This window comes from Galeopterus variegatus, unplaced genomic scaffold (assembly GCF_000696425.1).
Source record: "Galeopterus variegatus unplaced genomic scaffold, G_variegatus-3.0.2 Scaffold1897, whole genome shotgun sequence".
Taxonomy (NCBI): domain Eukaryota; kingdom Metazoa; phylum Chordata; class Mammalia; order Dermoptera; family Cynocephalidae; genus Galeopterus; species Galeopterus variegatus.
This window is the reverse complement of record NW_007728008.1, coordinates 154,283-167,137: the sequence shown is the minus strand read 5'-3', so window position 1 is coordinate 167,137 and position 12,855 is coordinate 154,283. Positions and strand designations below refer to the sequence as shown.

The 12,855-nt window shown below is 44.3% G+C and overlaps 1 protein-coding gene across 1 annotated transcript; it reads left to right on the top strand.

The window, feature by feature from the left end:
• Positions 1-5: 5 nt before the first annotated feature.
• On the top strand, positions 6-11,686 carry CMPK2 (cytidine monophosphate (UMP-CMP) kinase 2, mitochondrial; the record flags this gene model as incomplete). Its single annotated transcript, XM_008579490.1, has 5 exons — positions 6-428; positions 2,093-2,207; positions 4,629-4,830; positions 9,428-9,661; positions 11,306-11,686. Coding segments are annotated over 5 exons (1,092 nt in total), but the record flags the coding sequence as incomplete, so codon positions are not given.
• Positions 11,687-12,855: the final 1,169 nt, after the last annotated feature.

Below are 12,855 nucleotides of genomic sequence, written 5' to 3'. Positions count from 1 at the left end.
CCGGCTGTGGGGTCCGGGTGCAGGCGGCCCGGCTGCATCAGCGCCTGCTCCAACAGCTGCGCTGCGGCCCCTTCCAGCGGTGCCAGCTTCGCAGGCTGCTCTGCTACTCTCCAGGCGGCCAGGCCGGCTGCTTGCAGCACGGCTTCCTGCTGCGCGACCCCCACGATGGCCCAGATACCAGGCGCGCTCTGCTCGAGCTGCTGGGAACGTGCCAGGAAGCCCCGCGTCCGCACCTGGGCGAGTTCGAGGCTGACCCGCTCGGCCAGCTGTGGCAGCGCCTTTGGGCCCTGCAGGACGGCGGGCAGGTGCAGGTGGGGTGTGCACGCGTGGCGCCCACCCGGGAGCCCCCGCTGCACCCCGTGGTGCCAGACCTGCCTAGCTACGTTGTCTTCCCGGACGTGGACGCTGCCTGGTCAGTTTTGGAGGCGGTAAGAGTTTTGTCCCTTCCCAGAGCTCTGGGTGGCATCTGGACCCTCCAGACCAGAGAACTGGATCAACCAGTCTGCTCTTGTGGAGGGTGGCCAAAAAGGCTTTTCTTGCCTGGACGGTTTGTTTATCCCCGTTCACAAATCAGTGAGTGAAGGCGTCCTATATGCCAGGCTCTGTATTAGACACTGTGGCTTTTTCAAGGTTCTTGTCTGCAAGGAACTTGCAGCCTGATGTGCAACATACCCCAGCACCCAGCGGCATGATGCTTGCTATAATGCATGCTGAAAGAATTACAGAAAAGATAAAGAGGCCACTGGGAATGGTGGAAGATAATGCCATCTAGGAAGTAATTTTGTTTGCTGATGGCTGCCATACAGGGCTCTTGGGGTGCAGAGGAAAGTGTATGAGTTTGGGAGTTTGAGAAACTTAAATAGCACCTACCTACCTACTGGCTGTGGACCTGTGCAAGATACTCTAAGTTTTGTTTTTTCTCTTTCACCTGTAAAATACCTATCTTGCAGTGTTGATGATTAATGAAGCATCTAACTCATACCAGATATTTAACGAAGGAGACTGAAGATTCTTTCTGACCATGTTTGAGAAACTTAAATAGCACCTACCTACCTACTGGCTGTGGACCTGTGCAAGATACTCTACTCTAAGTTTTGTTTTTTCTCTTTCACCTGTAAAATACCTATCTTGCAGTGTTGATGATTAATGAAGCATCTGACTCATACCAGATATTTAACGAAGGAGACTGAAGATTCTTTTTGACCACAGGCGAGGCAGGGTCTGAGGTGTCCAGGCTTGGCCTCTAGAGACGCCCTGTGGATCTTAGAGATGGATCTCAGATATATTTTAAAAGTTTATGGGACAGGGTTGAAGAGTGGTTAAGAATGCAAGATCGGCTGCTTGCGTTTGGATCCAAATTCTGGCTTTTGTTAGTTGTATCACTTGCAGCAAGTTTCTTCAACATTCTTTACCTCAGTTTCCTTAGTTTATAAGCTAACAATAATAATAGTACCTCCCTTACAAAGTTGCCATGGAGATTGGCCAACTTGACATTTGCAAAGCACTTAGAAGATTGCCTTGCTCAGAGTAAGCACATAAATAAGTAAATGCCTGGGCCCCACTGTGGAGACACTGCGAGCATGCAGCGAGGTAATGCACAGCTAAGGATTCTGACCTCCCAGGAGGATGCTACTCTGCTAGTGTTGTGATTGCAGTGCCTGGCACTTTTCTCAGCCCCCTGAGCGGTCAGGAAAGGACACTGTGCAGATGCAGATCATGCTCTCTCAGAGCCCACAGTGTAGCTGATTTCCCACACTTGGGACACCCTGTTCCAGGCTGGGCCAGAGGTTCTGTGGCTGCTGCATTACCCTGTCTTGCCTGGCCTTCCTTCTCTAGGGGAAGCTGGTCAGGGAGGGCTGTGGGCTGAGGGATCCAGTCAGTTACAGCCTTTTTGATTCTCAGCTACCTAGTATAAAATAAGTCAATCCAGCCCATCCCGGCTTCAAAATACCATGAATTCTGCATGCCTGGCATGGTGCTCAGTATAACTTAGGCCTTATTAGCATTCGGCAGTCTTGTCCCCAGCAGTTTAGAGAAGGTTGCTGCAAAAGCCCCATTGCTCCATTGCTGATGGACAGACATTGTTTTACAGTGCACGCCCTTTATCCCTGAAGCCCAGGCAGTGCTTGACTTGGTTGACCAGTGCCCAAAGCAGGTCTGGAAGGGAAAGTTCCCAGTTATTGCCATCGAAGGACTGGATGCCACTGGTAAGAAAATATTACTTTTTACTTGTAGGCAATGACACTAACTGATCAGTTTAAGAAACAGAAACAGTTCTTGCAGAAAAGGACTTTACACAGAGCCTCATGTGCACCTCCACTGTGTGGCGGGCACTGTTCTAGTCAGGCCCTGGGAGGTAAAGGTGTGGAAGGCCTCCAGTATGAAGCAACGTGAAGTGGGGAGCTGAGCCCTGGGCGCTGGCGGACACGAGAAGGACGCTGCATCTGGCCTCTGCGGGAGACATGGGGGAGGGAGCGTGTGACCAGGACTGATACCTGGACTGTGCCTTAAGTACACTAGGAAGGAGTTGATCAGGTGAGGGAAGCAGGCAGCAGAAGGAGCAGGGGCTGAGGTGCAGAGGCCTGAGCCAGTGCGGTGTGTTCAGGAACAACAGGCGGTTCAGTGGCCCCTTGTAAAGCAAAAGTGGAGCTAGGAAAAGGAGGGGAAAAAAGCCTTTTGAGCTGCCACGTAGATATGAAAATATGATGGACATGCCTGCACTTAGATCAAAACACAAAAGAGGGAGAAGTGTTGCTCCCAGTGTAGCAGGAGACACCCAAGGAGCGGGTGGGTCTTGGAGAACACTAGTGTCCATGTTGTTCTGTGTGAAGGAGTTTCTGCTTCCTGTGTCAGCCTGAGGAGTTGCAGACTTTCATTTTTAATAACATAAAAGGCAGGTTTCACATAGGATAGGCTGTGGCACAGGTGGATAGCTTATAGTGACTGTCCTGGCTCCATGTGAATGGCGGGGCAGTGTCCTTGGACTTCATGGAGACCTGCTATCATCACTTGAGTGTGTGCTATGCTGTAGCACAATCATGGTTTTTTCTTTTTTTCAGCCTCAGAAGGGATTTCAATAATGTTAATCCTTCAGCCAGCATGTTTTGTTGAACATTTATTTTGTCCCTAGAGCTAATTTAGATGTTGTGGGATTACAAACATTCTTTGCCTCAGTTTCCTTAGTTTATAGGTTGGCAATAATTAGAGTACCTCCCTTACAGAGTTATCATGGAGATTGGCCAACTTAACACTTGTGAAGCCTTCAGATTGCCCTGCTCAGCATAAGCACATTAATAAGTAAATGCCTGGGCCCCACTGTGCAGATGCTGCGAGCGTGCGATGAGGTAATGCACAGTTAAGGACTCTGACCTGCCAGGAGGATGCTGCTCTGCTAGTGTTGTGATTGCAGTGCCTGGCACTTTTCTCATTCCCTTGAGCATCCAGGAAAAGACACTGTGCAGATGCAGATCGTGCTCTCTCTCGGAGCCCACGCTGTAGCTGATTTCCCACACCTCTACACACACATGCACACAAACAAAATGTACAGGGAGATCACATGCAGTGGTGAGAAAAGGACATAAGCTAGTGATTCCACCTGCTGGATGTTTGCCTCCTTGATCCAGGCCCATCAGCAGGGTGAGTTTGGTAAATCTGTAAAGTTCCCCAGTGTTCAGTTTCTTCACCCAATGATGAAATAGTAACTATTTTGCAGGATCATTGGGAGAATTAGAAGCATGGTGTGTGTTGAATGCCTGGCTGAGAGTAGACACTGAGAACCTGTGGCTACTGTTAGGATCCATCTTGACAACCCAAGGAGCGGGGGAAAAGGAATAAACAGTTGGCAATAAAATGTTAAGTGTGTGAAAGAGGGGGAAAAATGTGGTCTAAACAGTAGGAGCTTGGAGAATCTGGCAGTGTCCTTGAGTTGATTATATTTTCATCACCACCCATCCTGTGCTCCAGGCAGCAGCTGAGATGTATGAACTGGGTCCTGGGAGGAGTGCACCACTGAGGGTGTGCAAAGGAGAGCAAGGAAATGAGGCAGAACGAGCCACACCCTTGTGCAGGAACCTGAATAAAGCCAGATACAAAAGCTCTAAAGGCCATGCACAGGGGGACAAGAGCAGGGAAGAGGGATAGATCCAGGGTTGACATTGGAAAGGGATTGGATAGAAGCAGCAAAGCAGAATGTAAAGACGTTGGGGAAAGAGGTGGGGTGAGGAGGGTCTCAAGGGATGCCATGCGTGGGTCACTCCTCGAAGACCGATCAAATGAATTTGGAATAAGAGGAGAGAGTATCCAAAGGGTGGGTGACATGAGAGGGTGAGCAGAAGCTTGGGCTGGAAACAAAAGTAGCCCATAACAGGGGCTCTTGTGTCTGTACTCTGATATGGAGTTTATCGTTAACTCATATGCAAGAGGACTGTGATATTTTCTCTCCAAGTATTCTAATACCAATCAGGACCTATTTCTATGGGTCTGGAACTGTTTACAAAATATTGTTTTATTTAATCAACTCCTTTGATTTACAGGTTGAAAGAATTTCTTTGCCTTAAGTTAATGTTAACTTTTGGTAGTGATATGGTGGCTGGAGTTAAGATGTGATGTATTTTTTGTATGACCTACAGGTAAAACAACAGTGACCCAGTCAGTTTCAGATTCCCTCAAGGCTGTCCTCTTAAAGTCACCACCCTCTTGCATTAGCCAGTGGAGGAAAATCTTTGATGATGAACCAACCATTATTAGAAGAGCTTTTTACTCTTTGGGCAATTATATTGTGGCTTCGGAAATAGCTAAAGAATCTACCAAATCTCCTGTGATTGTAGACAGGTAGGTATAAAGATGCCTTGAATCTGGCATTTTCTCCCAAACATATAAGCATGTATGTGCATGTAGAGATATCAACAAAAGTCTCAGCTTCACAAATCTGTACTTTTAGTGGTTCATTTGTTCATTGGATTATTCAACAAACTTTTATTGGGCACCTGTCAATTCAGGGGATTCAATGGTAAATGAGATAGACAATGTCTGCTTTCATGGAGCAAACTTATCATTGAAGGAGATGATAATCAAGAGGACAAATATGTAAGATATTATCAGAGGACAATAAATAGTAGGCAGAGGATAAATCGGCTGGATTCCCACTAGAGATGGCTTAGTAAGGCCTGTCTGAGAAGGCACCACTGATCAGAGCTCTGATAAAAAAGAGCCAGGGTAACAGAAAGCATTGTGAGAGAGGGATCGGACTGGCAAGAGCAGAGTCTAGAGACAGAAGAAGCTTCCGTATTCGAAGACTAACAAAAGGCCAGTGTACTGGACACATGGTGGATGGTGGGTACTTTCTGGATGAATTGAAAGTGAACACCTTTCACTACCCACCAGGGCAGATCAGCAGGGCTTGTGGTAAAGAGTGGATTTTATTCTGAGTGCAAAACACTAAGTTAAAATTACCAGGACTTAGGGATAGGGAAATCACAGCCACAATGAGATTCCACTTTATCCTGTCAAGTTGGTGAAAACTGATTAAAACTTCCTAATACCCAGGGTTGGAGATGATTATGGGTCCATAGAAACCCTCACGAGCTGCAGGCGGGAGATAGGTACCAGCACAGCCACTTGGTGAGCAATTCGGGAAGACGAAGCAAAAGGGAAGGTTGCTCCCACCTGCCCAACAGACACTCACAGGAGTCATTTCAGCAAAAGACCACCAGCAGGAGAAAGGGCAAATAAATGCTGGCATCTGTATCAATGGAGTACACCGAGCAGTGTCAATGAGTACAGTGAGTCCATGAGAATAAATTACAAAACTGCAGTGGAAAATGGAAAAAAAAAAAGTCAAGTTGTAAAAAGATAGTGAGTGGAATACAGGTAAAACAACGCATATAGCAAAGTGTGGAGAGAGCAAAGGACATCAAATGCCAAATTGAAGACCCTAATCCCCTAAACCCTGGGGAATAGAGAGAAATGCACTTGACAAGAAGCTCAGAGGGGCTTCAATTCAATTGGATTATTTCTTGATATTACTCGAGTGTTCATTTTATTGTGCTCTTTGCAGTTTTATTTATTTTTGGAAACATAAGCAGTTGCATTAGAGTCTGGCACATGTTTAGAGAAAATCATTAGTTATAAATGTACTTCAAGAACTTCAAGAAGTGAACACATGCAAGCAAACCTATACCTGGGTCAGGAATGAGAGCCTTGCCACACCCTGGAAACCCACCTGCATCTCCTCCCCATCACTCCCCATACTCCTCCCCAGTGGTAGCCACTGTCCCCACTGCCATCATCATACATTAATTTTGCCTACTTTTGAACGGCCCATAAATGCAACTCTGCATTAAGTTCTGTTTGCATCTGACTTCTTTCATACCACATTGTGTTTTTGAGATTCATCTGTATTACCATGAACACTTTTACACATCTTTGGTGCACATGTGTCTGCAGTTCTGTTGCATGGATTCCCAGGAGCAGAACTGTACAGACATAGGTTAGTTTGCACTCAGCTTCAGTAGGTATTGCAAAGCATTTTCTAAAGTGGTGGAGTCCACTTACAGCCCACCCCTCTCCCCACAGCAGTGTTTGCCAATTCCCTTCGACTCATAGCCTCGTCTGCATTTAGTACTGCCAGACTTTAACTATTCCAGCTTTTCCACTTGCTCCTGGTGGGTGAGCTGGTCAGTTGAATGCTAGTTTGCAGTACCTAGAAAGAGAACTTCAACTCTCTTCTTGAAACGATATCTTTTTCTGGACTCTTTTCTGCACATCTGAAGTAGTCCACAAAGAGAACACCCTGGGCATATGTGGTGAATAAAGTGTGTGTTGGTGTTGGGGTGGGCAGGGGTGCAAACAGTAAAAATTAGCTGGAAGGCTGTTGCTGTAGTCTAGGCTGTAACAGCCAGTAGGTGGTTTTATTGGGGATGGCAAGATAATTATTTCAAAGCTGGCAAGTTCTAAGGAATCCTAGAATGAACTGAGAAGGATAAGAAATCTTGCTTCTTTGTCACTGTTTTTGGATAATATGTTTTTTCATATTATTAAAGTGCCTGATGCTCCCATATTTGATGCTTTTTTGATACAGTCCCCTTTATTTCCAGGGCAAAAGCTAAAATTTTCCTAGAAGGACTTTATTAAGCACATTATTTCCTAAGACCTCCACAAATCCTGAAGTGGCACCGGCCTCTGCATGGAGGCAGGAGCTTTTGCTCTGTCTCCCAGTGTCCTAATCCTTTAAAAGGGGCTATGCATCATCCCTTACCTGCCTGCTGTCAGGACTTGTGATGAATATCCAACGAGTCTAGGCACGTGGAAGTGCTCTGAAAATTGTAAATTGCTGTTAAAATTTACAGCATTTTTATATAAGCTGTGTATAATGTGTCGGCAAATTGCATTTGATTTGAAATAATGTGGTTTCTCTGATGGCAGGATTGGAGAATACTAAATAGTGGTAAGAGTCTGAAATTGATGGCCAAAGGGTATGATTATCTAAGATGAGCAGCAGTGTTGTCAATGAGAGAACTCTACAGAAAACAGTTCCCTAATTCTTCCCTTGATTTTTCTTCTTTGTGTCTGTGAATTGTCTGCAATTTCGTTCTTTAAAGAGGTACTGTATCACCTTGTCAGATGAAAAGAAAAGAACAGTTATTTGTTGTCTTGGTGGGTTTTGTTCTTGTTTAAAGATTTTAATGAAATTCATTTTAGAAAAACACCATCATCTAGCTGAAAAAGATGGGAGAGTATAATTTTTGATGGTGACTGTGGTTAAGGTTGGCAACTTAATCACCCCTATTACCTTTAAAAATCTATTCTTGCTGATGGTCTTTCTACAATAAAGAAGACTTTCTAAATTAAGATGATATCAGTCTCTGTATTCATAGCTGAGCATTTAATTCAGTGCATAAGGACCGTGCGAAGAACACGGTGCACATTGCAGTTTGAGTGCCACGAAAAAGAAAACCTGGGCCCTGCCTGAGCTTAGGGGACAAAGTACATCTGATAGCAGAGGTGAAGGTATACATTTGTGAGCACTGAGAGTCAGACAAGGATACACGGAGGGTGTCCATGCACAAATCAAAGGAGAGGCAGCCACAGCAGCCTGAAGTTCTCAGAGCACGCTTTTGGAGATGGATAGGGCTTTGAAGGATGGATGATATTAGGATTGATCAACTCCCAAATTAATTTTTTACTTTTGTCCTTTTCAGTACTGTTTGTATCATGTTATCATCATTTGAAATGATGTACCTTTAGTTATGGCCAGCGTCCAATAAGAAGTGGGTAGTGTCTTATAATGACAGTGTGAGATAGTTTTTTTTTTTTTTTTTGCACACTTGTCTATTTTTGCAACAACTATGAAAGGAAAACAAAGCTTGTATGATTTCCATTTTCCAGATGGGGAAATTGAGACTATATTGGCTTAAAAGACTTACCTGTGTCCACAAAGCTAGTGGGTGGCAGAAGGTTAAAAACAAATGCCCGGCTCAGATAGCACAGTGGCTTCACTATGTCCTTTTCACTGTGGAAAGTAGCTCAAGTCTAAATGAGGAAGAATTTAGGATTTTAAAGAATCAAAAGTGGTATATTGAAAATACAGATCATGAAAAGGCCATGGATACTTCTCTACACTCGGATATTTATATCATAAATGTTTGTTGTAGGTGTCAGTCCTTTGATATTGGATCTGAAGTTTTATATTTAGTCACTTAGCACTGGAATATGACACGAACAGGGTAAGAGTATAATAAGCTATGCCAATAAGTAAAATAATTCTCATTCATTCATTCATTCATTCATACATCCAAAGAGCACTTCTTGCATACCTATTATGTGCAAGACAGGGTTTTCAGGTTTTGCAATACAGAGATGACTAAGAAAGATTTCCCACTGAAGGAATTAATTATCTAACACAGGACATAAAATATGTCAATTAGCTCTAATTTACAAAGGGACATTCTTCAATAGAGTCTTGTATAAAGGGAGTTGAAAGCACAGAGAAAGAAACAGTGAATTCTGCTTGGGAGTGTCATTGGAGTGGGACTGTGAAGGAAGAGGAGGAATTTTGCAGCTGAGAACATCTCTCTCGCTGGAGAAAAAAGTATGAAGACAGACCAGGGACAGATAGGGAAGGATGTTCATGTCTCACGACAAGGCTGAACATTTGTAGGCACTGGCAAGCCATTGGGCATGCTGAAATAGAGGACTGGTTTGATTTCTTTTACAGTTATGATTTTGTTTTCCTTCCCTAAAATCATTTTTTAAATAATTTTTGTAATTTTATTTCATGAAATTGAATTTTATTTGTTTTATTTATGCAAAACTGGGAAAAATTCTGCAGTGCCAGCCCTGGCTCAGTTTCCTTACTGGCTGATTTTCAGATGCCAAGTACTTTGACTTCTTCCTGAAACAGAAAACTCACCGCCCCTTTCCTTCTCAGGTACTGGCACAGCACGGCCACCTACGCCATAGCCACCGAGGTGAGTGGGGGTCTCCAGCACCTGCCCCCAGCCCATCACTCTGTATACCAGTGGCCAAAGGACCTGCTCAAACCTGACCTCGTCCTGCTGCTCACCGTGAGTCCCAAGGAGAGAGAGCAGAGGCTGGAGGGCCGGGGCATGGAAAAGACCAGAGAAGAGGCTGAACTTGAGGCCAACAGCATATTTCGTGAAAAGTAGGTGTCCCCGAGGTGATGTAAGTAGCAGATGTCCCTGCAGGGAGGCCAGCCACTGGCACTGGCCTTGGGAATGTGGAGGAAATGAAGTTCCTGTTTTTCAAATGCTAGTGGCAGTGTCCTTGAAGTTATTTCAGCTACTCCCAATGGGCTTGTTGCCATAAGCTACAGCACTGTTATTTTAAAGCAATGAGTATCTCACTAGGGATCAGGCCTTGCTTCCAGTCCTGGTTGAGGCATCAACAGCGTGAACCTGGGTAAGACAAACGTGTCTCTGTACCTCAGTTTCCCCAACCTAATGTAATGGGCACAGAGTTCTGGATCACAAACTCAAAGTGACTTTTATCTATTAGGTGCTTACCATGCATCAGGCATTTTACTTATGATGTTGAGAAACCCTACATTTTTTTTTTCCCTTTTGTCTTTTTTCGTGACCGGCAACGGATCGCAACCCTCAGTGTCACGCCCACACCAGACCGGGACCGGCCACGGGGTCGCAACCCTCGGGGCTGCACCTGCACCTCGCTCAGCCAGTGAGCGGCCGGTCTGTATGTGGGATCTGAACCCTCAGCGGGAGCGCCGCCACGCTCCCAAGTGGCACACTGTAGCAGTGCGCCACCGGGCCGGCCCAGTAACCCTACATTTTTGCAAGGAAAACCTTAGCCATGTTTTACAATTTGCAAAACTAAGGCTGAAAGGATTAAGTGATTTGACTGAATTTACATAGCTATTAAGTAGTAAAACTGAGATTAAAGACAAGATCTTTCTGATTTTGAAGAGAAAAGAAAGTTATAAACACAGTAGCAGAAGAGAGTCTGGTCAGTCTTACTGCTTCATGGCTGAGTATGAATAAGTCCTATAGCACCGCTTTAAAGCTAAAGCAGAAACAGGGTATAGAAATGGACAGTGTGGGGCCGGCCCGGTGGTGCACTGCTACAGTGTGCCGCTTGGGAAGCGTGGCGGCACTCCCGCCCGAGGGTTCGGATCCCACATACAGACCGGTTCCCGCTCACTGTCTGAGCCAGGCGTGGGAGCAGCGCTGAGGGTTGCGATCCCGTTGCCGGTCCCGGTCCGGTACGGGGGCGACACTGGGGGTTGCGTTCCTTTGCCGGACAAAAAAAAAAACAAAAAAAAAAAAAAAAAAGAAATGGACAGTGATAGCATTATTATCATAACATAGTGCTGTTATAAATAACAATAGCAGCAGCTGTGTGTAAAGACACCATGTTAAGCCATTTACTTGCATTAATATAATTAAACCTCATTACAGATTCACAGGGAAGGTATTATTTCAGTTTTATCTAACTTTTTGGGGCCTCAGCTGCTTTTTCTGCAAAATGGGGTTGGGAGTGGTTCTCCTCCTAAGGTTATTCTGAGTACTAAATGAGAAGAGTTATGCAGAATGCTAATGCTTGGCAGCTAATAGGTATCCAGTAAATACTAGCTATTAAACATTATTATGAACATTATTTATTAAGCAAAATGCTTTAAATGTCTTCTGTGGGCAAAGCTCGCTGCCGAGGGGAGCGGTGACATAAGTAAGGTGAGGACCTGGCTTCAAGCTGTTTATATTATGGCAGGAAAATAACATTAGCATGAAGGACTGTGTTAAGTAAGCCGGCTCTTTGTTCTGCCTGTCCCTAGGGTCGAAGTGTGCTACCAGCGGATGGAGAATCCTGGCTGCCATGTGGTTGATGCCAGCCCCTCCAGAGAAAAGGTCCTGCAGAAGGTTTTAAGTATAATCCAAAATCACTGTAATTGACTGCAGTTATTACTCTGGCCAGCTGCCACATTTTACTAGATTAGGTGTTATTTGATACCATTTGTTATGTAGTTTTCCCAGATTTCTGTTGCACAAGCATATTGTGTGGCAGAAAATTGAGGACTAGACATTCTAGTCGTACTCCAGTCAGTGGACTTTCTTCAGACTGGTGGACCCATCAAGCTTGAGACTGGTCATGTTCCAGTGAGAGGCCTGTGATTGCTTTCTGTCCAGTGTATTAAACATTTTCTTGGAACATATTACTACCTAATCTCTCGAAGGCTTGTCTTGTCCAGAAAACGTCAGGTGTACAGAAGCAACCGGGAAGATCTACCAGATCCGCAGAGAGCCCTTGCAACCCCGGACATGCTGGTGATACCGCCAGGTCACCAGAGTTGGCTGCTCCTTCCAAACCTGGCTGTGTTCCATCATGATAGGCCCACGGCATCTCAGCCCCAAAACCTAGAGCCAGGAGTTGTTCCAGAGCCTGCCTATGTGCCCTCACTGTCCAAAGACACACCTACAGAGCCGTCTGTGGGGAGGGGACTCTCACAAAGAGGCACGATCTTGTGTCTGAGGCTCAGAGCCCCTTCGATAGTCCTGAGTTAGCACTTCGGAATCAAATATAAAGACATTCAATCCAAGATACTCTAACTGCAAATACGCCAACCTTCTCTGAATTATATTTTTCTTATTTACATTCCTTTCCTGTCTTCTGAAATATGGCTCTGAATATAATGAGTGTTTTGCACTGATCTAGATGTGTTTCACTTAGTCAATCCAGCAATTTATTTATATTGGTCTTTATATCATGTGTTTCCATAGTAGGGGCTATGATTCACTAATTAAAATTTAAGCCAACAAGCTAAATGCAATGTTTGTTGTGTATTTTCATTAAACAAATTTAATTTATCTTGTTCAATAAGTGGAGTGGATCCTGGAATGGGATTTCTTAGTAAACTATCTTGCACTTGAATGTCTTATGATTACACATGAAATCAGCTTCAAGATTTGTTTGATTAAATAAAAGGAGTTAAGAAAGAGGGATATTTAATAGCTATGGAGGCTTGAGTGAGTCATTTAACATCAAGAGTCCATGCTTCTAGATCTAAAAAGTGATAATAATTCTTTGTTTTAAGTAGTTGGTTGAACCCGGTGATTACCTAAAGCTTCCTCCTGTTCTAAGACAGATGAATCTGTAAATTATTTTTATCCTGACTACCATTTCTTAAGAAGACATTACTCCCAAGTAATTAAGTTTAAGGCCTTATCAAGTTTACCCTATGGAATCTTAAATGATAATAAAGTTTAGTATGAACATCATACTATTTTTCAAAAAAGCTATAGGTAATTTATATATAAGGTATCTGTGTATGTAAATATGTAATTGGCTTTAATTGAAAATATTTTTTAGAGTGGATAAATAGCATTA